This window comes from Neomonachus schauinslandi, chromosome 12 (genome assembly GCF_002201575.2).
Source record: "Neomonachus schauinslandi chromosome 12, ASM220157v2, whole genome shotgun sequence".
Taxonomy (NCBI): domain Eukaryota; kingdom Metazoa; phylum Chordata; class Mammalia; order Carnivora; family Phocidae; genus Neomonachus; species Neomonachus schauinslandi.
The window spans coordinates 78,853,462-78,877,190 of record NC_058414.1 but is presented as its reverse complement, the minus strand read 5'-3'; the positions used below and the strand labels follow the sequence as shown (position 1 = coordinate 78,877,190).

Here is a 23,729-nt window from a genome sequence, read left to right as displayed (position 1 = left end):
GGCTTAAAACATTCAATAGGCCAGGTGCCCTATTTTGGAGTAATGTGTCCTGAACCCCATCAGGGCTATTGAGATGGTCTCTAGTTGCCTAGTACCTAGCCCTGATATGATAAAGACAGAGAAATATTGCCTTCTGGGGTGTACAGAGCAGATAGGGGTGGTAGGGCTCTGACTTCCTTAGTTTGCTTATCAAATAGCATGCCCTTTGCTGTCTCTAAGAATTAGTTAGCCCCAGGAGGGGCAGTCACTCCCCTGACAAAAGGAGTGTTAAGATGTCAAAACATCCTAATATACAGAAAATAAAAAAACATGATTAATATACCATTACCTTGGACTTATCAGGCAGAAATTTAGGAGTAAGATCATTGTTGACATATACCCAAAGAACAGAGGAAAGTGGTGGGGAGCATTTCGAAAGTGAAAAATAATTTCAAATGAATATCTTCCAGCAAAGGAAAAAAAAAATGCATTCACTCATGGTAACTAACCAACTGAATTAGGAATTTATCAAATTCACTTTCAATCAATAGCAATTATACTCAATAGTCATTGCAATATTTTTTCAACTTTTTTGAGCACCTACTCTGTGCCAAGAATTGTGCTATGTCATAGGATCCCAAGCATATAGTTGTGCCTTTACTGAGCTTATCTGGGAGTGGGGTGGAAAGGATATAAGCTGGAAATCACTCTTCATTGCAGTGTGAAGTTACATGGGACGTAAATGTCCTCAGAATCCTTGAAGTATCTAGTCATAAAATAATATGTACCTGATTCGCCTCCTCCTCAGTAGGAGGTCAGACACCATCTAAAGATCACTATTACTTTGCCAACAGCCGATTTATAGAAAAGTTTGAGAAATTAATTTCTTTCACTGCTACTTCAATACCAAATAAAGGTAAGCATTTTGGAAATATTTCTTGTTTTGTGGACTTCTACTCTTCATTTTGTCCTATGTACTCCTGTGGGCTATCATTTCCCTGTTAGTCACTTTTGTGTCAGCATAATGTTTGCTATATTAAGAATCCAACAATTTTCCTGAATACATATATTTATCTAAAGTTCACTGCCAAGAGCTTTTTTTAAACACTATCTCATGTCTTTATCACTACTCAGTAAGTACCCTGAAATGATTACTCATGATCTCTCAGTAAACATCTGCTTTCTTCCAACAATATTGAATGTATCTATATAATAAACTCAAGAGTCTACTTTAAATCTATATTCCTTTCAAATTCACTTTCAAAAATAAAAGCAGGTATCTTAATACCTTTGGAACTAAGCCCTCTGCTGTACCAGGGACACAGGTTTTGTATGACACTTGAGAGTTTAGGGATGCAGTCTGTATCTAACAAATGAATTCCATATCTTTTGAAGCTAAATTGCTCAATTCCTTTAGTATGTTGTGTTAATTAACAGGAGGAAACTGTGTTTCTTATAGCCCTTCAATTTTTACAATTTCTGTATATGCCACATTCTGTGGACAGTTTTGGTTGATACATCTATCATCTCTATCAGTGTGCAAGCTTCTGAAGAGCAGGGATACCAAATTATTTTCTTTGTATCTCAGATACAAACATGATCCCTCATGAAAATACTGGATCTATGTGGAAATCCAACTTTGCTTCTGTAAACCTGATCATATATAAAGATGTGTATTATATAAATTATTCCTGCCAACTTTTTTTCTATTTAGTGGTCTCTTTTCTTAACTGGGTTCATGGCCAAGTCTGCCATGGCAGAAACATATCCATCTCCTTCCTCCTAGAGACATTTACAGAGTTGCTTCTAAGGCCAGATGCTTTCCAAGTATTATATAGTCAATCCTCTCAAGAACCGTAAAAGGTATGTATAATTGCCATTATATAAAACGGAAGGTTAGCTCTCATAGGCTTGTATAGCTACTAATTGTTGGAGGCTGGAATTCGCCCTTATAATGGTCCAACTCCAGAATCCATGCCTTTTCCAGTTTGCCTTGCAGCCTCCATTCTTTCCAAGTCCTAGTCACCTGATAGCCATTTATGTATTCTAAGTAAACTAAACTAGTCCATATAACATATCCTTGCCAGATCATTATCAAATTATCTCTTTTCATGGCTTACTTATGAAAACCTGGTTTTGACAATAGAATTGCAGTTGGAGCAGAGAATAAAGGACAGAGCTAAAGAAAAGAGCAGCATTGGTCCAAGAGGACCCAAATGTGAAAAGAGGCCATGACAACTCCCACACTTAGAATTTTTTAGTGGCTTCCCCTTGGCTTTTATTTGTTTAATAATAATTAGTGGGCCCCTACTAAGTCCCAGATACTGTTCATCACACTGTGGATATAGCAGCAAGTCAAATAGTCCAAATGACTTGCCCTCTTGATGCTTACATTATAGGGTGGTGGTGGGGAGTAAAAAGAGATAAATGTGTCATGCTGTGACAGGTGTGCATGGGAAAACAGGGAAGGTTAAGAAGTTTGGGAGTGTCTTCCTTGTAAACTCCAAACATCTTAGTATGGTGAATAAAAGCTTTCACCATTTGGCCCATCATCTACTGTATACCACTGTAAAACCCACACTCAGTGGCCCATCTTTCTGAAGTTCCTTCTGTCTTGTGTCTCCACACTAACTGCTGTTCAGTCTTCAGAACAGTGGACACATCATCTTTCTTGGCATCCTTGAAATTTTCTCTGAAACCTTCAACTTCTTATTTGTATGCCAGAGTATGCTGAACTTCTGTAATAGCATTCATATCACAGACGATGTTGGCGTTTTCCACTTTCAAATATCTGTCTTCTTCAAATGTACAAAAAACTCACTGAGGCGAGAACATGCTACTTCACCTTGAATCTGTGAAACTGAATAGTGAGCCTGGCAGAGAGTAAACACTCTCTGCCATGTGAATGGATGCTCAGATGAAATAAGGCCATTTAAGTACACAAGATTGTCAAAGACCATCAAGAGTGAAAGAAAACTGGGCTATTTTTTATATTTATTCTGAATATCTATTAAACCATGTACAGAGTTGGCAGGATAATCACTTTTTAAAGGTTACCTTTTTATAAAACATAACTTGAAGAAATTATCAAGATGAAATAGCTAAAATCCATAGTTCTATGCTCAAGGCAGACAGGTACACTTGGGATATTACATTTTAAAAGATAAGGTCTATTACCATAATAATTTCTTGACATTTTTATTGCAAATTACAAACTACTCAGAAAGACATTCATTTGAAGTAAATTGGCGTTATTTAAATGTTTACTTTTCTCAGAAAGAACACTAGGCCTCTAAGTGTTATAGACCTTACAATCAGTCTAGATTGTACCAAGATTGAACCAAGAATATAACAGATACCTGTTAGTGCTGTATATACATCATGGTATGTGAGATTATTTGCTATAGACTCATGGCAATTAGAAAATACAAAGTTGGATATCATCTTACAAAGCAAATTCTATGCAATATTAATAATTAACATTCTACTCTGATTTTCAGAAGCAAAATGTAGTATCAATGGATTTAGTAGTAAGACTGCCCTGACTACAATTTTGAAAATTAAAGGTGCTAGCCAACATACTTTGTTTATTAATTAATAATAATCTCAGGTTCAATTTGATCATGAAAAAGCAATCTTTGCTCAAAAAATCAAAATACTATCTTGGCCATGAGTTGTTTTTTTTTTTAAAGATTTTATTTATTTATTTGAGACAGAGAGAATGAGAGAGAGAGAGCACATGAGAGGGGGGAGGGTCAGAAGCAGAAGCAGGCTCCCTCCCGAGCAGGGAGCCCGATGCGGGACTCGATCCAGGGACTCCAGGATCATGACCTGAGCCGAAGGCAGTCGCTTAACCAACTGAGCCACCCAGGCGCCCGGCCATGAGTTTTGATTCACATTTCAAATATAAGTCTTTAAGTATATAGGTATCATCACTTGCCTAAAAAAATCTAAGCTAGCTAAACTATTACATATAGAGATGTAAAAGATATTAAAACAATGTATGTAGACAGAAAATTTAATAAACACTGAGCTTGTACTTGAATAGGTAGTTTTATTGTTTCTTATTTCGAATATATACACTCTAACAGCCCACTTGAGGGGTTTTGGAGTTGGCTTCTACTATAAATCTGGCTTTGAGGCACCTACTAAGGTCTTTACCAGGATCACATGGAGACCCTATGGCAGGTGACATGGCAGATAAGATATTGCTGGAAGTGGCAGATTTCCCCTTCCAGCTAGAAAGATGACCAATGGGTTCTGAGTTTAGAAAGGCATCTATACAAACATCTCCAGCAACACATACTTTAACAGTATGAATTTCAGTCATATCAGCTCTCTCCTGACAACGGACATTGGCATAACAAGCACAATAAAATTTGTTGGAAAATTGGTGCAGGTCTTCAAGTGTGGGTTTCCCTTGTACTGTGTATCTTCCACTTTTCTCAAGTTGAATAGCAAAATTCTCTGGGTTCAGGTGAAGATAGTCACTTGAATTCCAGTGTTTCCTTATACATACTCCCTGCTCCTGGCAAAGCACTTGATTACACATTTTGGCTGCTAGGGTGACGTTGATTATGTAAGGATTCAGTTTATTCTTCATGTAATTGTCTAGCTCTGTGCAAGATTGCTGTAAAATTATAAGAAGGTTAGAATATCAAGGAACAAGTTAGTTCACCTGTGATATGCAAGTTCTAAGGAAGCATGATAAAACAAGACCCGGCAAGAGGTAGGGAATAGTTTACCTTTTTTACCTTATCTTTTTTTTTTTTTTTTTTTTTTTTTTTTTTTTTTTTATTAAGTTTTTTTTTTTTTTTTTTTTTTTTTTTTTTAAGATTTTATTTATTTATTTGACAGAGAAAGACACAGCGAGAGAGGGAACACAAACGGGGAGTGGGATCGGGAGAAGCAGGCTTCCCACTGAGCAGGGAGCCCGATGCGGGACTCGATCCCGGGACTCCAGGATCATGACCTGAGCCGAAGGCAGTCGCTTAACCAACTGAGCCACCCAGGCGCCCACTTTTTTACCTTATCAAGCAAGATTATTCTGACTGTTTTTGTAACATTTGTAAGTAAGTTTCACATGCCATTTCATGAATGAATCAATGAATAATTGACCAGTTGAACCTTAACTTCAAACTAGCCTTGGACTTCTTTAATAATTCATAAACTAATGGGGCAGAATGGTAGAGCAGTTAGAGAATGGTCTCTGGGGCCCATCTTCCCTGATTGGTCACAGTTCCATTAATGACTAGCTCTGTGACCTTGGGCATCTTGCAAGCATTCTCAGTTTCCTATCTGGGTGACCTTGGGTGAATCAGTTAACCTGGCTATGCTTCAGCCTCATCATTTGTAAAATAAGGATGATTATAGCATTTAACTCAGATGAAAAGATACAATGTATATAAAAGTGCTTAGCACAGGGCCCAGCATATCATTGGTTAGCCCTCAAGAAATTACAAATAAAGATAATAAGAATCATCTTTGTGGGACACGTTTAAACAGCATAAGAAAGATTTCTCAACTGCTGGCTCAAAACAACTAAACAGGTTCAACTGAGTATACTTTATGTTAAATGTTATGTATAGTTCAAGTTATGGGTGAATTATGAAGCTCTTTTACAAACATACTTATTTGGCAGAGCACGAGTGATGAGTAACGAAAATGATTCATCTCGAGACTGGTGCATTCTAAAACTGGGATGCTGTCTTTTTAAAAACACAGAATATAGTCACTCGCTTTCTTTCATAATCCATAGTTCCACTGAGTAAGCTGGCTGTGCTGGTCCTCCAGCAGACCAAAGGAAGTGATGGTAGTAGATCAGAAGGCAAGCTGAGGCAGCTTCCACTTGACTCTCTCACCATCGATGGTAGGAAGAATAGGGCCTTCCAAGAATGTCCATACTCTAATGCCCTGGAATCTGTGACTATGTTACCTTGCATGGCAAGAGGAATGTTACACACATGATTGCAGAGAAGAGTATGGACCTTGAGAGATTATCCCAAGTTATCTGGATGGGCTCAATCTAATCACATGAGTCCTTTAAAAATGTAGAAACTTTTCCAGATTGGATTTTAAAAAATGAGATGGAAGAAAAAGAACAAATTCAAAAGTAAAGGAGACTCAACCCCGCATTGCTGGCTTTGAAGATAGAGGAGAGGGCCAAGAGCTAAAGAATGCAGTGAACTCTAGAAGCTAGAAATGACCCTTAGCCATAGCCAGCCAGAAAATAGACATCTCATTGCTACAACCACGAGGAAATGAATTCTACCAACAACCCAAATGAGCAAATGAGGATCCTCCCCTGGAAAGGAATACAACCTAACCAACATCTTGATTTTAGTCCATTATGACCCATGCTGGACTTCGGAACTACAGAACTATAAGATAATAATTCTCTCTTGTTTAAACTAAGTGTGTTGTCATTATTATGGCAGCAATAGAAAACCTCTTCTTAATCCTAGTTTTGCATGGTGTTTAGAATAAAATTCAACTTCTCCCGACTTATATACAGCCTGATGTGGGGTAATCCTTCCTTCCTCTTGAACACCTCTCCCTTACCCACTCTACTTTAGGCATACTAGTTGTTTCATAAGCATGGTGGGTTCATTTCAAAGGGCACTTACTTATTCCCTCTGCTTGGAATGCTCTTTCCTCTAATTTTTAACATGGTCACTTTATCTTGTCATTCAGATTGCAGTTTTAATTAAACCTCAGACACCTTTCCTATCTACTCTCACATCTGTTTTAATTCTCTGCATAGTACTTATTACATCAAATATTTTTCTTGTTTGTATATTGTTTCCCTCCAACATTAATATAAGCTCCATGAGTGCAGAGACTTCGCCAATATTCTTCAACACTGTATCCCCTGGGCCCAAGATATATGAGAATTAATACCAAATTCAGAGGATAGTCTGAGTGACCACAGAGACAAGAGCTGGGCAAAAAGAGGAGTAAAGTATGACAATGGTTTGAGAATCATTAGCCTACACAAGATGTACTCTTTGGAAGGATCTGAAACCATTTCTAAAAGATAAGGCCTGGTTTATAGCATTTGTCAATTTCCATGGTATAAATACATCTGCCATGGCCAATTTTAAGCTATCAACCTGACATCACTGAGTGATTGGAAATCAAGCACACGTTGTGATAGTATGGTGTAGAGAATCACATTATTACATACTGTTTCCACTTATACAGATACAGTAGATGTAAAGTTCCTCAAGAGATAATAGTAAAGTGAAGTATGTAACTGATATATTTTGAGTATTTATTATGGGTTTTTTTTTAGATTTTATTTATTTATTTGACAGAGAGAGAGCACAAGCAGGGGGAGCGGGACAGGGAGAAGCAGGCCCCCCACTGAGCAGGGAGCCAGATGCAGGGCTCGATCCCAGGACCCTGGGATCATGACCTGAGCCTAAGGCAGCTGCTTAACCAACTAAACCACCCAGGTGCCCCGAGTGTTTATTACTTTTGTTTTTGACAGTACTTATTTCATTCTAAGTTTTGGTAATTTAATTTTTAATAATGATTGTGTTAACAACCAGTTCACAAAATTTCCAAATATTTAACAATCACATCTCATGAGCTGGGACCAGTAGGAGCTGGCTGTCATACCACTGAATCTAATAAAATGGAATGGAAGGAAATAGCTTGCTTACATTTGATAACAATTGTTTTAAGTCAATTTCAGTCATTAAACCTGCAGCTACCAGTTTCTCAAGTTGTCAATGAATCAGAGGAAATAAGACGAGTAATCCATGATTCTATTGATTACAAATGGCATAGAAAAAAGGGGAAGTAATGATAGAACTAGCATTCAAAATCAGCATTTGGGAAAAGTAGCAGAAATAAAAACGGAGACCACAGGGGGCAATTTCAAGGCAGTGTCATTAGGTAGAAAATAGCCATATTTAAATTGCAGAACTGTCCCTGTATGAAATATGCTGAAGATGATCTGAGAGTCATGGTAGAAGAATGTAAATCTAAGATTAAAGTGCAATAATGATTAAAAAAAAAACAGGTGTGACAAATAGAATGTCATGCCATACTACTAATTGGAGAAAGCCTGATTCACTCCTCATCAGAGTAAGGGTGGAGTTCTCAGTTCTTAAAAAAAAAAAAAAAAGAAGTAGTATGGGACTTTATAAATGATTCCATCAGAGAATTTATAAGACCCTTGAGAAAGGTGTTTACAGATTTGAGAAACAGTGAATGAAAATTAGGAATATATTTGGGAGAATTATAATTCTTAAATGATTTTCTGACGTGAAAGATTTTGCAAATGGGACATATACCTTTCTCCAAACTTATATTATTTCTCTTTATCGGTGATCAAGCCAGAGATAATAGAGTTCTACCAAATAAGTAGAAGGGCTCAGATTACTTTGAAAGAATCTCATGATGGGAACTACTGTTGAGTACTTTTATAAATGAGTTAACAATATAGCGAGTCTATCTGGAGGACAAGAGACAAAGGTCTCTTCTGGTCTTAGAGTGCTATATAAAGTCTCTTCTCTCTAGGTCCTAGGATAAGTCTCCCGGGCCATGAGCTTCGTGGGACATTCTGTATGGCACCTAAGCCACTCATATTTCCATATGTTAGAGAAGGAAAAGTTGATCTCCAATTCAGCAGTGTCCATGTAATAGCTTTACTCTTGAGTCAAGAGGATTGAAGAGGTGGGGAAGACAGATCTGATACAGAGAATTAAATGAGGATGAAAATGAAGAGAAAAGGATTAGGTGGTGATAGTTAAAGGCTTTTTGAACTAAAGAAAATGCATTAGGAGAAAATGAAAACAAGTCATCCATACAGGAAAAAAATGCCATTTTTTCCCCAATAAAACAAGTTTTACTCAAAATTTTACTTAAAATAGACAATAGTACATATAACCTATGGAAAATAAAGAAGCATTCCTTTTCCTCTCCCTTAGAGAAGTTTTGAACAATTTAGTAATATTTTTAAAAAGTAATTCCCAATTGCCTGTGCACCCTTTCCCCACTCCTGGATCCTTTTTCTTCCTCCCTCCCGGCCCCCACCAAACCATTCCTCCTAAAGTCTTTCCCATCTCAGAGGCCACTTCCTTCAAGCCAAAAGCCTTGGAGTCATCTTAACCACTTCTCTTATCCGTCCTACTCATCCAATCCCTCAGTCCAACCTCTCAGTTCTACTGTTGGGTTATATTCAAACCACGCCGCCAGCATGTATGGTCCAAGCCATCAACAACTTCCTCTCTCTGCTCCTGCTCTTGCCCCTCCACCGCAGATCCTCAGCTCAGCTAAGTAAGAAATGTTTGTCAGAGATTGCAACTCTTCTGCTTAAGCCTCCTTGTGGCCTTCCATATCAGAGTGAAAGCCCTATGGTGGCCTACGAAGCCCTCCATCTGACCCTCTTTTCACTGACCACACTCTTACCCCTGTCTTCCTTGCTCACTGCACTCTGCTCACATCTCCTCCATCTTTTTTTGACAAGCATATTCCAGCCTGAAGGCTCTTGCACTTACCATCCCTGACTTGGTCCCTTGGAGACTTGGTCCCTGGTTTCCATCAGGTCTCTGCTCCAACAGCACCTCATCAGAGAGGCCTTCTGTGACTGCCCCATCTTAAGCACCGCCATTTTATCTCTGTTTATCCTGCCTACATGGTTTCATTGCTCTTTATTGCACCTATCACTACCTGACATTATCCTATCTGGGTATGTTGCATTTCCACTTGTAAGGATGCAGCTTCACGGTGAAGGGATTTCGCTTCATTCACTGCTACATTTCTAGCACCTAGAATTATCTGGCACTTAATCATAGGAAATGTTCAATAAACCAAGGGTCAGCAAACGTTTTCTGTATAGGGGCAGACAGTAAATATTCGAGGGTTTTGAATGATACAGTCTCTGCCATAACTATTCAGTTATTTCCTTCTACAGCAAAAGCAGCCATAGACACCTAAACTAAGGCGCATGCCTACATTCCACTAAAACTTTACCGATAGACACTAAAATTTAAATCTTACCTAATTTTCACCTATTATAAATACTATTCTTGGGGCACCTGGGTGGCTCAGTCGGTTAAGCGACTGCCTTTGGCTCAGGTCATGATCCTGGAGTCCCAGAATCGAGTCCCATATCAGGCTCCCTGCTCTGCAGGGGGTCTGCTTCTCCCTCTGACCCTCCCCCCTCTCATGCTCTCTCTCTCTCGTTCCCTCTAATAAATAAAATAAAATAAATATTATAAATACTATTCTTTTGGAGTTTTTTCCCATCCATTTAAAAGGATACAAATCATTCTTGGCCCCTGGCTGTCATTTGCTGACCCTTGTAATAAACTGCCATTGAATGACTAAATGAATAAGTAAAAGAAGTGCTTAATAAACAGTAATGGAATGAATGAAAGAACTGACTATTCTTTCATTGACTAGTTCATGGGTTTTTTGAGAAGAGACATATCACAGTAAAGTACAAAAAGCCAAACACCATGCCAGAACACTGAGCTTGTCGTCCTGTTTTGGCCACTTGCTAACCACATAGCCTAGAGAATTTTGGTCAATTTCACTGAATTTCTGCTTCCTCAGCGGAAAACAGGTACAATTTTTTCTGCCTTATAGCATAACCACATAAATGAAGGACAGTTTGATGCAACCAGTATTAATTGAGCACCTACTACTGTGTGCCAAGCATAGTACTTATTTTATTATTCAGTACAGCAATCCTCAAAAACATTAAAAGAATACATGTTTTCATCTATTTCCTATCAATTCAACTTACCACATTTTGGGTTAAATTGAGGCTTCCCCATATTATCATTCCAGAGACACCTAGAGAAACCGTTTCACCGATTGTATTCACAAGGTCATCCTGGTGAATGTGACAGAAAGAGTTAACAGAAATAAAATAGAAATGCTGTGCATAAGACAGTAACACCAAAGCTAAGAATTCTGACTTAACAATAATAATTCAAATATTTCCCCACTATTTCAATTTTTATTGCCACCACGACCCCACTATAACAAAAATACAGATTTTTTCTGTTATTTTAATTACTTCTATTGACAAACCGTGTGAAAGAAAAAAAAGAGGACTGAGTGAATACATTGTCTATGCTACCTAGTTTTTTTCATTGTTGTTAAGATATTATAGGATTACATTAAAATGAAATAATTTTTTGAGATGCCTGGGTGGCTCAGTCGGTTAAGCAGCTGCCTTCAGCTCAGGTCCTGATCCCAGGGTCCTGGGATCGAGTCCCTCATCAGGCTCCTTGCGCAGTGGGGGACCTGCTTCTCCCTCTGCTTGCCGCTCCCCCTGCTTGTGCTCTCTCTCTCTCTCTGTCTCTCACAAGTAAATAAATCTCAAAATAAATAAATAAATAGGGGCACCTGGGTGGCTCAGTTGTTAAGCGTCTGCCTTCAGCTCGGGTCATGATCCCAGGGTCCTGGGATCGAGCCCCGCATCGGGCTCCCTGCTCCATGGGAAGCCTGCTTCTCCCTCTCCCACTCCCCCTGCTTGTGTTCCCTCTCTCGCTGTGCCTCTCTCTGTCAAATAAATGAATAAAATCTTTAAAAAAATAATAAATAAATAAATAATAAAATATATTCTTATTTTGCCTTTATATAACAATGCAGAACTACCTGTGTGCATATTCGTAAAGGATATTAAAAGCCAAATCTCACTCCCTTCAAAAATGATGTTGAATTCCACTAAATGCCTTTTGTGGATACTACTTCATAGGCCTCACACCTTGATTTACTCACCTCAGAAAGATATTTCAAAGACACATCAGTAAAAACTGGACGGGTATATACAAAAATTGGAAGTGGATGTTTAACACTGGATACTTTAGAAACCCGGATGGCTTCCCAAACACGATTGCGGACATAGAAAGCAGCGTATGGAGAAGATTTTAATTTGCTATTCAAATAAATGGATGGGAAAAGGGCTGTGCTTTCCTTCCACATCCAGTTGAGTTCATCATTTCTTTTCTTTTCTAATTCAAAGCAACTTCCATTGTAACCGGGGGTCTTATAATTATGATTGTAACAGTCAGGAAAGAGATAATAACCCCATAAATAATTTGGCCGAAGGAATTTTCCCAGTTTTAAGGTCTCTTGCATGAAACATTTTCCTGCCTTTTCAAAATCTGCTTTGGCTATCTTGGCGGCCTCTGTGGCATTAAGTTCTATATGTTGTTGCCGAGCCAACTCAATAGACTGATGCTTGTAAATATCTTTAGGTTTCCAGTTTCTTGCCCAGACAGGCCTCCAGTTTTCCCAGTCAACAACAGCCAGGCCCGTGGTGTCTCTTTGTATGTAATGGCCAATATCTTCCTTGGCTTTCTCCAAGTGCTTTTTTAAGTTTCCAGCCTGGGGGATTCCTCCATTCACATTTTTGCCAGTCTTTTCATGTATGTGAGGATAGTAGCCAAGTCTGTCAGCGTAAAATAATGTAATGCCTTGTCCTGTGGCGCTTTTTCGAGGGCTTCCTACTAAAGAGAAAAGGTTCAGATCTAGCTGCACGTTAAACTTTTGAGCACAAAGTTCAGTTGGGGCATTCCAGCCCCAGAGGAAAGATACATTGGGGATAAAAGGGGGTGCTCTGAACTCCTGAGTCAAGCAACATGGAATCAGAAGGAAGGTGAGCACTGCTTGGGTGACTCCGCTGGACCCCACAAAACTCCTAAAGAAGATAGGCTGGAACCTGAGCACACCCATTGCAAAGATTAATGACTATGAAAATTTCTTCCCAAACACTTCGGCTTGTCCAATATTTCATGCAAGATCTAAGTACAGAAGAGAGAGAGTGGAATGAAGCCACTTTGATGGATAAAAGGGTATAATGATCACATTACTTTTAAATATTACTCTTCTTGCTTCATATTTCAAGAATATTTTGCAAGTTGCTTCATCTATAACTGGAAAAAAAATAAATGTAGAATATATTGTTACACTATATTTCTGTATCGAGACTGTCAACTTTACCAAGTTCTCAACTTGGAAGTGCAGGAGTTTAATTCAGTTTTCCAAGCTGGAGAACTCCTGTGTTTGAATCAATAAAATTATTTTCTCTTCTGTATGATACAAATCCTATAATAGCTAACATTTGTGTCATCTTTCCAAATCATGACTGGGGTGAATGTAGCTATTTTTCCTTTTGCCTTCCCGCTTTGTAGAATACTATGCCTTAGCAAAGCCTTGTTAAATAGAATTCCAGTTGAACCTCTCATTTTTGTTTGTTATTTCTTGAAAGACCGCATTAGAGTGGCATGCCAAAAATTGAAAACAACCTCTCATAAAATTATGAGATTTCATCTTTTTTTTTTGAAGGGGGCAGGTAGAGGAGGAGGCAAAAGTCACTTCTCATCACTTCTCCCAGAAGGAGTGTAACAAAAGCGTGCTTGAGACTATTGAATTAACCAAAATCTACTGAGGAACAAGTTTAAGTGTTATTTGGAACAGTGCTCCATCATAGGGCAAATTGAGTAAAAGATTAAGTAAGAGATGCACTATATTTATAGATACCTGTGTGTATATATATATATACACACACACACGTACATACACAAAATTTATGTATAGGTACAGAAAATAGGTAAAAATTTTTTTATGAAACAAAGTATCTCTTCTTTATACATCTTTGGACAAAGCCTTGGGGCACAGAATTGGGGGCAGACCTGGGTTAGCATCTAGAAAAGCATCTCTTTAGAAGATATACTAGAGACTTTACATAAGAATCTCATCTCCCAGGAGACCTGGGTGGCTCAGTTGGTTAAGTGGCTGCCTTCGGCTTGGGTCATGATCCCAGGGTCCTGGGATCGAGTCCTGCATCGGGCTCCCTACTCATGGGGGAGTCTGCTTCTCCCTCTACCCCTCCCCTCTGCTTGTGATCTATATCTTGCTCTCTCTCTGTCAAATAAATAAAATCTTTTTTAAAAAATTAAAAATAAAAAAAAAAACTCATCTCCCTAGAAAATCTTATCTGACTTAACTCCAGATAATTAGCATCTCTCCACTAGTATGTGTAAGGCCTGTTCTCAATTTATACCTATTAGGTTACTTCTCAAGTGTCCTTTTTCCCCATTGTCTGGATAATAGCTTCCTAAAGCACTCCTGCTAAGCCTTTGGTACCCACCGCCCCAACTCCAAATAGTAGTATTTGCCCAGAAGTCCTTTCAGGGTCCAACACCCAACTTGCGTTCAGTGGTGTCCAGGCCAGAAGCCTGTTGGTTTTAATGTCTTCCTAGCGCACTGGCAAGTCAATAACATTCCTTAAAAAAAAAAAAAATCAATGTATCTCAGAATTAATTTAAAAGCTGAAGATTTGAAGACATCCAAAATACTTCTAATTAACTCTTATCCTTGTTTTAAAGAAATTTTATCACTAAAACACATATTAATTAAAACCTTTGAACCAGGAATGTTTTGTCTGAGAATTAGTCCAAAATTATTTTGTAATAAAAAACAATATGGGTAGGTATAGATACTTAAAATGTATCATTCACCACTGTGTATTGTAGTGTCTAAATCAGAGCAGGAGAAAATATTAAAAGCAGACAATGATGAGATGCTTAAATAAATACGGTATTTTAGGCTGAAGGAATTTATGCAGACATCAGAGCTAGTTATAAAGATAGTTAAGTAACATGTGAAGATGCTTGCCTAAAATACTAGTAAGCAGGGACCAACTAGTTCCTTGCCTTGATGCTACTGAAGACAAGCAGTTTTTTGAGATATACAGAAACGTAAGCACATGCTTAAGGAGTTAAAGGAAATCCAGAGATATAAAAGAATATTCATATTTCCTGAGGGTCCATTACATATTTTCGATCTTCTAATTTTCTTTCATTCAACTACCATATAGTTTCTCAAATAAAAACTGGGAGAAAAATAAAATTTAAGGCTAGAATTTTGTTTGCCAGAACAGATTTGAAGCTCAACTTCTCCTTAGTGGCAAGAGGAAAAATAACCATCCACCTTCCTACTATTTATTCACTAGGATGCTTGTTCAAGGGGTTCTCCTTTTACCTTTTTTTTTTTTTAAAGAGAGAGTGCGCATGGGCATGCAAGTGTGGTGGAAGGGGCAGAGGGAGAGGGAGAGAGAGAATCCCAAGCAGACTGCAGATGAGTGGAGCCTGACATGGGGTTCTATCTCATGACCCATGAGATCACGGCCTGAGCTGAAATCATGAGTTGGACACTTAAGTGACTGAGCCAACCAGGCACCCCTCATTCTACTTTTTGAAGGAGTTGGTGTTTGGAATTTTTGAGGTAAGGAGAAGACAGTCACAGACAGAAAAAGCCAAACAAAACAGCTGAAGGTAACGTTAATGTATCTAAATTACCTCTGTAAATACTTCAGGAATCATTCGTTAATATGAAAAATAAAAAGCAAAACTTCAAGTGAGCAGCTGGCCCCAAATTTATTGCCTTGGTACCCCTTGTATACTAATTACATTTGGTAGGCTGTGTATCATTTCTGAAGTACTACTTGGTCTCTAATTTCAAGTCAAAGGTTGACTTCTACCTCCAGTTACAAGGCATATTAAATCTAAGCTGAGTTCTGAGCAAACTTAAGAGACCAGCATAATATCCCCAAAGCAGAAAATCCATGTGCAATTTTCTTCTCTTAAAGCAAAAATTTATTCATGCTTTCAGGAAAGAAAGGAGCCTTCAAACAAGATTTTTTTTTTTGTAGGAAATTTCTTTTTTTTTTTTGTAAAGATTTTATTTATTTTTTTGACAGAGACAGAGATAGCAAGAGCAGGAACACAAGCAGCGGGAGTGGGAGAGGGAGAGCAGGCTTCCCGCCGAGGAGGGAACCTGATGGGGGACTCGATCCCAGGGTTCTGGGATGGAGTCCCCATTGGGCTCCTTGCTCAGCGGGGAGCCTGCTTCTCCCTCTGTCTGCCACTCCCCCTGCTTGTGCTCTCTCTCTTTCTGACAAATAAATTAAAAAAATCTTTAAAAAACAAACAAAACAAGAGAAGTTAATATTATTTTTGGTGGCATTCCATCAACTCCTTCCTTCCCCTTTTCCTTTATTATTATTATTATCATCATTATTATTCCTCTCCTTTGGTTCCTTCTCCTACTCTTGTCTTAACTTTGTCAGTGTCTCCCACAGATAATTTTTTCACAGGCTGGAACTCCTCAAGGCTAAAGAAATTGCTCATTCCTGGGACCCATGGTTTAGTTGGTAGAGCATGTGACCCTTGATCTTGGGGTTGTAAGTTTGAGCCCCACGTTGGGTGTAGAGATTACTTAAAAATAAAATCTTTAAAAAAAAAGAAAAAGAAATTGCTCATTCTTAATTTGTGTATCTACTACTAAGCACAAAGTGCCAAACTACTCCCACTAATGAGGTAGCTTTCAAAACATGGCACGTTACAGAACTTCTAATTCTTTTTCACAGATACCGTATCTGATTATCCCGATCAGGCTCTGCAGTAGAAAGAAAAAAAGACAACTTATTTTTGAAGCAAAATTTTAAAAGTTTCCTCTGAAATGTCAGCAGATCAGAAATTGCTCCAGAAAAATCTAAATGCTCTTCAGTATTCAACGTGTTGGGTGAGAAAAAGCAGCTCTTTGCCCAGTCAGTTAAGGGATTAAAGAAAGACTTAATCTTTTGAAATGTTATTATGTGATGGAGGAAGGGGGACGTGTGTGTGTGTGTGTGTGTGTGTGTGTGGTGTGCATGCATGCATTGAATCCCAGCAAATTCAAGTGCCTTATAGTAGCAAAAAAGATTGGTAAAGATAGCAAATTAACACCAAAATGCTATAAATTTTTTATTAGCATTTGAAATAAGTTTAAGAACCCAATGGTAAAACAAATCCTAATTGCAGTTGTTTTGATTATTAACCATTTTGTTAAATTAATAAAAGATTTCTGTCGTGTAATATAGACGAAGAATGAATTGGTTTCAAGGAAGTACAGCATTTACGATAAAAGTAATTTCTCATTATAAAATTAAAATGAATTTGTATCTTCAAAGTGATTAAGAAAGCCATGTTTGACATTTGTTAGTTATAGGAAAATACTAGTTTTCTGAATCCTGTTCCTTTCTCTAAGGTAGGAAGGGAGAGGGGAGAGGAGAAAAAAGAGAACCAAATAAATAACAAAATCCCTCAAAAGCAGTTCCCAAAATCAAATTTTATTTAATTGCTATAGTAGAACATAGAAATATAATTTATACATGTTCATTTTATGCAATAAAAGTTTGTCCTGTTGGGCCATGATATAATTAGAAAGCAATACATCTAAGAAGCTAGAAAACCGCCATATGATTAAACATGAATTGTAAATATTGAAGCCTTAAGCAAGTTATATTGATAAGGTGTAAAAGATACTAATATTTCAGCTTTTGAAAATGCAAGATAGTTCAATAGCAAGAGTGTTTAATTGAAAATAAGAAAGTAATTCATCTCACTCTTAGAAGGAAATTCCTTTGAAAAGAAGGTGAAGGTGCCTATAATAACATTCTGTGTCCGTAATGTCTTTATAGACCTGAGAGGCCTTATAAAAGAAGGTACATAATATACCCTTAATTGTTGGATTAGGTTGTTGTTCAAATTTCCAAGCCACTTAATTGATACTCGATAGATACTTACATGAGTTAATTAGTTAATTAAATGAATGAGCTTGATATACTTTGAATTTCAGTAAACTCAAAATAACAGCCTGAAGGTGTTCGAACAAAATCAAAATATGTCACTCAGAATCCACAGAGCTGTCAAAGGAAAACCAGAACAGTAGGGTAGAACTGGACTCAATTCCAAATACAATAAGAAAAAGCAGGACTTTATAGCCAAAGAGCAAAGTTGGAGGAGGGGGGTGTCTGTGGATGGAAAATTACTAAGAGGGAACATCAGGGGTAAGGGAAGATTTTGGCTAAACTGACCTAACAGGATTCTTGCTAAAGTCAGGCCAGGGGGGTCAGGCAAAACCAGGGGGACAGTAGAAGATAGGAAACCTAATCAGATATCCAAGGTGACTAGATAGGGAGGATGGGAATTCTTGCTAAACTGACTTAACAGGATTCTTGCTAGAACTAGATTCTACAAGGAATGATACAGAAGCCCAGCATTTGAGGCTTAGTCAAAGAGAGTTCAGGGGCACCTGGGTGGCTCAGTCATTAAGCGTCTACCTTCGGCTCAGGTCATGATCCCAGGGTCCTGTGATTGAGCCCCACATTGGGCTCCCTGCTCCATGGGAAGCCTGCTTCTCCCTCTCCCACTCCCCCTGCTTGTATTCCCTCTCTTGCTGTGTCTCTCTGTCAAATAAATGAATAAAATCTTTTAAAAAAGATCTTTTAAAAAAAAGAGAGAGAGAGAGTTCAATGAGCCTGATTGGCGTGGTCAATAGAGAATCTTTGTCAGTCCCCACTATGGTGCATGCTGGATGAGTTAATCATTTAATTAAGTAAATAAACTCAATGTACTCTGAATTTCAGTAAACTCAAAATTATGGCTTATGGTACCACTTTAAGATGAAAATGTTCAAATAAAAAACAAAGTATAGCATCCAGAAGCCACAGAGTTCAAACATTACTCAGAAGACAATTATGTCTTCTATAGCCAAGCGTGAGGCCCTGACACACCCAGATATGACTGAAACTAAGTACTTGAATAATTGAATACAGTCTTTAAGAGTCCCTCAAATTCTAGAGGCTAGTTAACACAATAACCTCACTAGGGATACTCTCTGCAATACCATTTATCAAGCCCCAGACTGAGCTTAGTAATGCCTGACTTGCAGGCAACCAAACATCCCACCGTCATAAACCTGTCGTAGTTCTTCTGTAATTAAAGTGTCTCAGCTGCCTCGGACAACTAGGCAAAAAGCCTTAGTATCACTCAAGTCAAAGTTTAGGAGTAACCAGCACCTCCATGGTAACTAGTGCCTTGCACAATGAAGTTCACAAAGGTATACCAGCTGTGATATGGGCTATGAGTTTACAACTGGTCTTCTGTTAGCAATAACTAATGTTTCTCTTTCCTTGACCAGTCAGATGAATTTGGGGTTTTTGTTTCTCTGAATTGTCACAGTCATAGTTACTAAATCTACATGTGGGATTATATCAAAGATCCAAATGGCCACTATAGTCTAATACAAACAGAAAACACCTATTTGCTCATAAATGTCCTTTGTTCAAAGGCAGTAGGGACCTAATTGCATAGAATGTGATTAAGCACATTTGCAAATGCTGAAGGTAAATGCCATTGAAAACAAGTTTCAAAAGACGATACAACAGATGTTTTCCTTCTTATCAATTTGTTTGGCACCTATAGAAATACCAGGCTCCTAAACGCTGCACGTAGGATGCAGACTGTTTTTTTCTTCTTAGGATAGAAGACTGGTTCAAAAATCTTGTCAGTTTTAAGTGATTTAATATTTATCTTCCTGGGCGCCTGGGTGGCTCAGTTGGTTAAGCGACTGCCTTCGGCTCAGGTCATGATCTTGGAGTCCCGGGATCGAGTCCCGCATCGGGCTCCCTGCTCGGCGGGGAGTCTGCTTCTCCCTCTGACCCTCCCCCTCTCATGCTCTCTGTCTCTCATTCTCTCTCTCTCAAATAAATGAAATCTTAAAAAAAAAAAAATTTAAAAAATATTTATCTTCCTAAAAATACATGTTCTACAGTCCACCTTAAGAATGCACATTTTGTGAAAGCAAAACTATGGTTGAAGTCTCAAGCAAGCAAATGTCTTCCCAACCTATTCATCTCTTTCTCCACTTGTAAGGAATGTGTGGCAACTCAGTTTAGTCCCGCTTTTCAGCCAGGATCTAAAGTAAAATAAAACTCAAATCTTTCATTATCCATATGAAAGTCCCTCTTCTTTTGAGGAAGAAGAGTTTTGTGGTGACAGGCTCTTGTGGACCATATGAATTCCATATGAGAATTATATATGTTTCATTCCAGTGGGATCCTGCCTTGCATGTCTTGTATAGATCTCTTTGCCCTGGATCTTTAAAAATCTATTCTGAGCATAGAGATATATCTCTCAATGACTGTTCCCACTGTGTAGCCTTTCCAAACACATCTGACTATTGAAGTGTTCATTTCTGATTGCCACCAGGGAGAGTTTTAATGTATAAAGGCTCTCATAAAAATTGTACTTATTTCTTAGTACCAGTCACAGTTTGTGTTCAAATTGGAAATAAGTCTATCTTTCTCACTAAACTGTGAGCTCAATACTGTGTCCCCAGTTCCCAGTACTATGCCTGGTACGTAGTAGAAGGTCCATAAGTACTTAATTATGGGTGAATGAGTGAATCTATCCATCAATTAATTCTTTGATCAGATTATTTTTTCCTTCTCCCCAGTTTCACTAAATTATTTTAGATTTCCTACCATTCTCCCAAAGCACAAGTTCACCTATTGGATAAGATCCGATTTATTTTATCCTAAACATTAACAAGATAAAGATAAAACAGTTGAAGAAATAATAGTAGCTACTTTGACCTCACATTGTGGCATGGAAAGTAAGATTTATCTTAGAGATTATAATTAGCAGGGATTTTTAAGATTACTAATTCAAATCTAGTCCTATTCTCTCAGGAGGGTCCCTAACTGCTACCATGCTCTCCAGCTAATGATGTGCTATAGCTCAAGATTAGAACAAATACGCCACAGAGCATCACTAGTAACATTTATTGGTGTCTCCCTTTGCAATGACTCTTCTCTCCTCCTCATACATCCACTTTTAATTTTTTTCTTCCTATCTTAACTGAGTCTTCCATCTGCCAAAGGGACCTGAAGCTTGGACACCCACAGCTAAAGGGATTAAGGAGCCCAGAACCAGAAAAGGATTGAGACGTTATTCCCATTTTTAGTTCCATCATGCAAGAACTGGAAGATTCAAATTAATCAATCTTTAGGTATTAACTTTTTAAAGTATATTGGTGATACCTAGATCAATCTCACTCCCAGAGATGCTGGGATGATATGTGAAATGATATCTATGAAGTATTTTTTACAAGAAGCCATGCAAATCTAGGGTGCAGTATTATTGCTCCTGGACTACCTATATTATGAAATCTTGCTTATTATGGTTCATTTGCATTTACCCCAAACTATAAGAAAGACAGCTGTAGTAAGGTGTGGAGACAGTAGTTTTTGACTTATAGCAACTAGAAAAGTCAATATATATAATTAGATTAGGGGTATCTCTAGAAAAATTTAGGGATTGCGAATTCCTAGTCCAAGGATGCCAAAGAAATGTTTACTGGGGATGCTGAAATTTTTAGAGGACACGGAGAAGTTTGGGGGTAATAGCGGGACTCTAACTCTCCTTTAAAGAGTATGCTCAGTGAAAAAAGGCAGAAGGAAAGAAGAAGACTCATAGCAGCAAAATTTACTTCAAATTGTAGAAATTCAGTAAAGTTGTATTTATTTACAATTAAGTTGCCCCCTTATCTTCACCTAGAGGTGGGAGGTTGCTGCTGTTCGGCCTCAACGGAGATCACATGCTTCTAGTTCAAGGAAATAGGAAAGCCCAGATAATGCCTCCACAGTGAGGTCACCTCTGGCCTAAACATAACTACAATGAGCATAGCCGAGCAAGGGCGAAACATCACCTAAGCCTTTTAGGTGCATCTTAGGCCAAAATGGAGAGTAGTTGTGAGCATGATTATCTAAGAAAGTGATGTTGGAGAGGCCTATTTCTAGCATTTTTCCCCCAAGTTCAGGCCACAGACTATTAGTGGGCCATAAAACTGATTTAATTGGTTGTAATGACCATTTTTTAAAAAAGAAGTGAAATTGACTATCATAGAGCGGAATGGCTAGGCTAGGCTAGAACAGGGCAGGACAGAATCAGAAGCACGAGAATACCATCATCACATACAGTAAGCAGATTATTTTATGAACATTTTCTGTCTGTTATATATTTACAAATGTGTGCACTGAGTCACAACATAAAATGTATTTTTTACTGTGGCACGAATGAATCAAGCCACTCTGATCGCATAAGCGTTAGAGTCTGAGGTACCTGGGTTTTGAGTGCTGAGAATAGGCCCTTGCTTATTAAGTGGCCTCCGACAAGTTCTCAAATCTCATTAATTTAATTTCTTCAGCAACCAGAATAGAATTCTGATCTGTCTGAAGATTCCTTAAAGTAATGTCTATGAATGACTAAACTGCTATAAAGGCTCCCATGTGCATGTAAAAATATTAAATAAAGTTTGTATGTTTTTCTCCTGTTAATCTGTCTTTTGTCAGTTCAACTCATAGGCTCCAGGTGCAGAATCTAACAGGGTTAAGGCAAGTTCTTTTTTCTCTCATACACCTGACCCAGAGTAAATACCAAATAAATGTAAGTTGTTCCTGTTTTTATTAATAATATTATCCCTTGCCTCCACCCTCTTGTATGAAAGACAGGGAAAAGCATGACAAAAGAAGGCAAAGTCCAAGACTATTTCATGAGTCATAGACCTGCTAGCATTAAAACTTCCCTAGGAAATTTTTTAAAAATTGTTTTTTTTACTCTAAATATGTGAGCATTATGGAATTGCTCTGATGGAACTGAGATACTCAACAAATTCATACAACCGTGGAGCCAGATCTGATGATGGCGTTCATCAGCAATGGCGTTCATCAGCACACAGCGTGATCTGAGAGGGAACCTACATGAGAAAGTCTTCATGGATCATGACTCTATCAGCAGATCAGACTGGCTCTAGCTTTCATGTGCCTTGCATTAGTTTGGCTGTGACTGCTTCTTGGCATCTTATGGAGGAGTCCACTAAGAAAGTAACCTTTTCAAGCTCAGACTTCAAACTCTTCACTCAGCCCGATGGAAATATTTTTCTAACTTGTCAAATGTGATTTATCCAGACAGTTTTCAGCCTTTATATCGGATTAGTGGAATAAGTAAGTGGCATATAAATAAGTGACATTTAAAATGAATAATAGCAAAAATTATTAATATAGAATTCAGATATCTCTACAGTGTTTGGTGGTTATATATTAGTTTGGCTGAATGAGCTGGCTCTGCTTCCATTTCACAAAAGAGGAGGAAGAGCTGTTACCAAAACTCAAAGAAGTGATGGTTAACAAAATTATTTCTCAGCATCAAATTTCCTTTGGCTATTAGCATGTTTATTACCTCTACAAGATACAAGTACTCACTAATAATCATTATTGTTGTTGTTATTAAAATAAACAATATACCTAGCATATCACATATATCAAAATGTGTGACAGATGCTATCCAAAAAGAAAAATTAATTATAAAGTCAACCTTTTAATGCCATTAGAAAGATCCATTAGTACCTAGACTTATCTCTGCCCCCCCTACACTCTTCCATAAAAACCTGAGCACATTTACCCTTGTCAATGAGAAGAGCAGGCAGTTGTACTTGTCTCTTCACCAAGAACAGAGGAAAGCAGAAGTACCCTATGGTTCTCACCTGAGACAGGGGAAACAGGAACTCAGAGTGACGGGCAACTAAGGATCCGGCTAATTTATGACAGGATGGGAGTGTCCCTAAGACTCACCTACTGGGAGATGGCTGAAGGAAAAAAAGGAATTCTGAGAGAATGGGGAAATCAGAATTTCTGCAGCAGAGATTCTGCTTTAGAATTTTTGAAGCATTTGGACCAACTATGAAGTTGGGGGATGGACCAAGTATGAGGGTGGGGGATGGGGACAAGATCTTTATAAGACCTACTATTTTGCTAAAAAAAAAAAAAAAAAAAACAAGCACAAAACAGAATAGACAGATAACAAGATAACTTCAAAGATTTAAAAAGAAACTTCCAA

General features: G+C 38.1%; 1 protein-coding gene across 1 annotated transcript; it reads right to left on the bottom strand.

Annotated features, from left to right (window-relative positions):
* Positions 1 to 4,016: 4,016 nt before the first annotated feature.
* SPAM1 (sperm adhesion molecule 1) lies at positions 4,017 to 23,475 on the bottom strand. The gene is made up of 4 exons (XM_021699393.1): positions 23,377 to 23,475; positions 11,725 to 12,875; positions 10,742 to 10,831; positions 4,017 to 4,609 (listed from the first exon to the last, which is right to left on the bottom strand). The coding sequence occupies exons 2-4, from the start codon at positions 12,679 to 12,681 to the stop codon at positions 4,064 to 4,066; spliced, it is 1,593 nt and encodes a 530-aa protein (XP_021555068.1). The 5' UTR covers positions 12,682 to 12,875; positions 23,377 to 23,475; the 3' UTR covers positions 4,017 to 4,063.
* Positions 23,476 to 23,729: the final 254 nt, after the last annotated feature.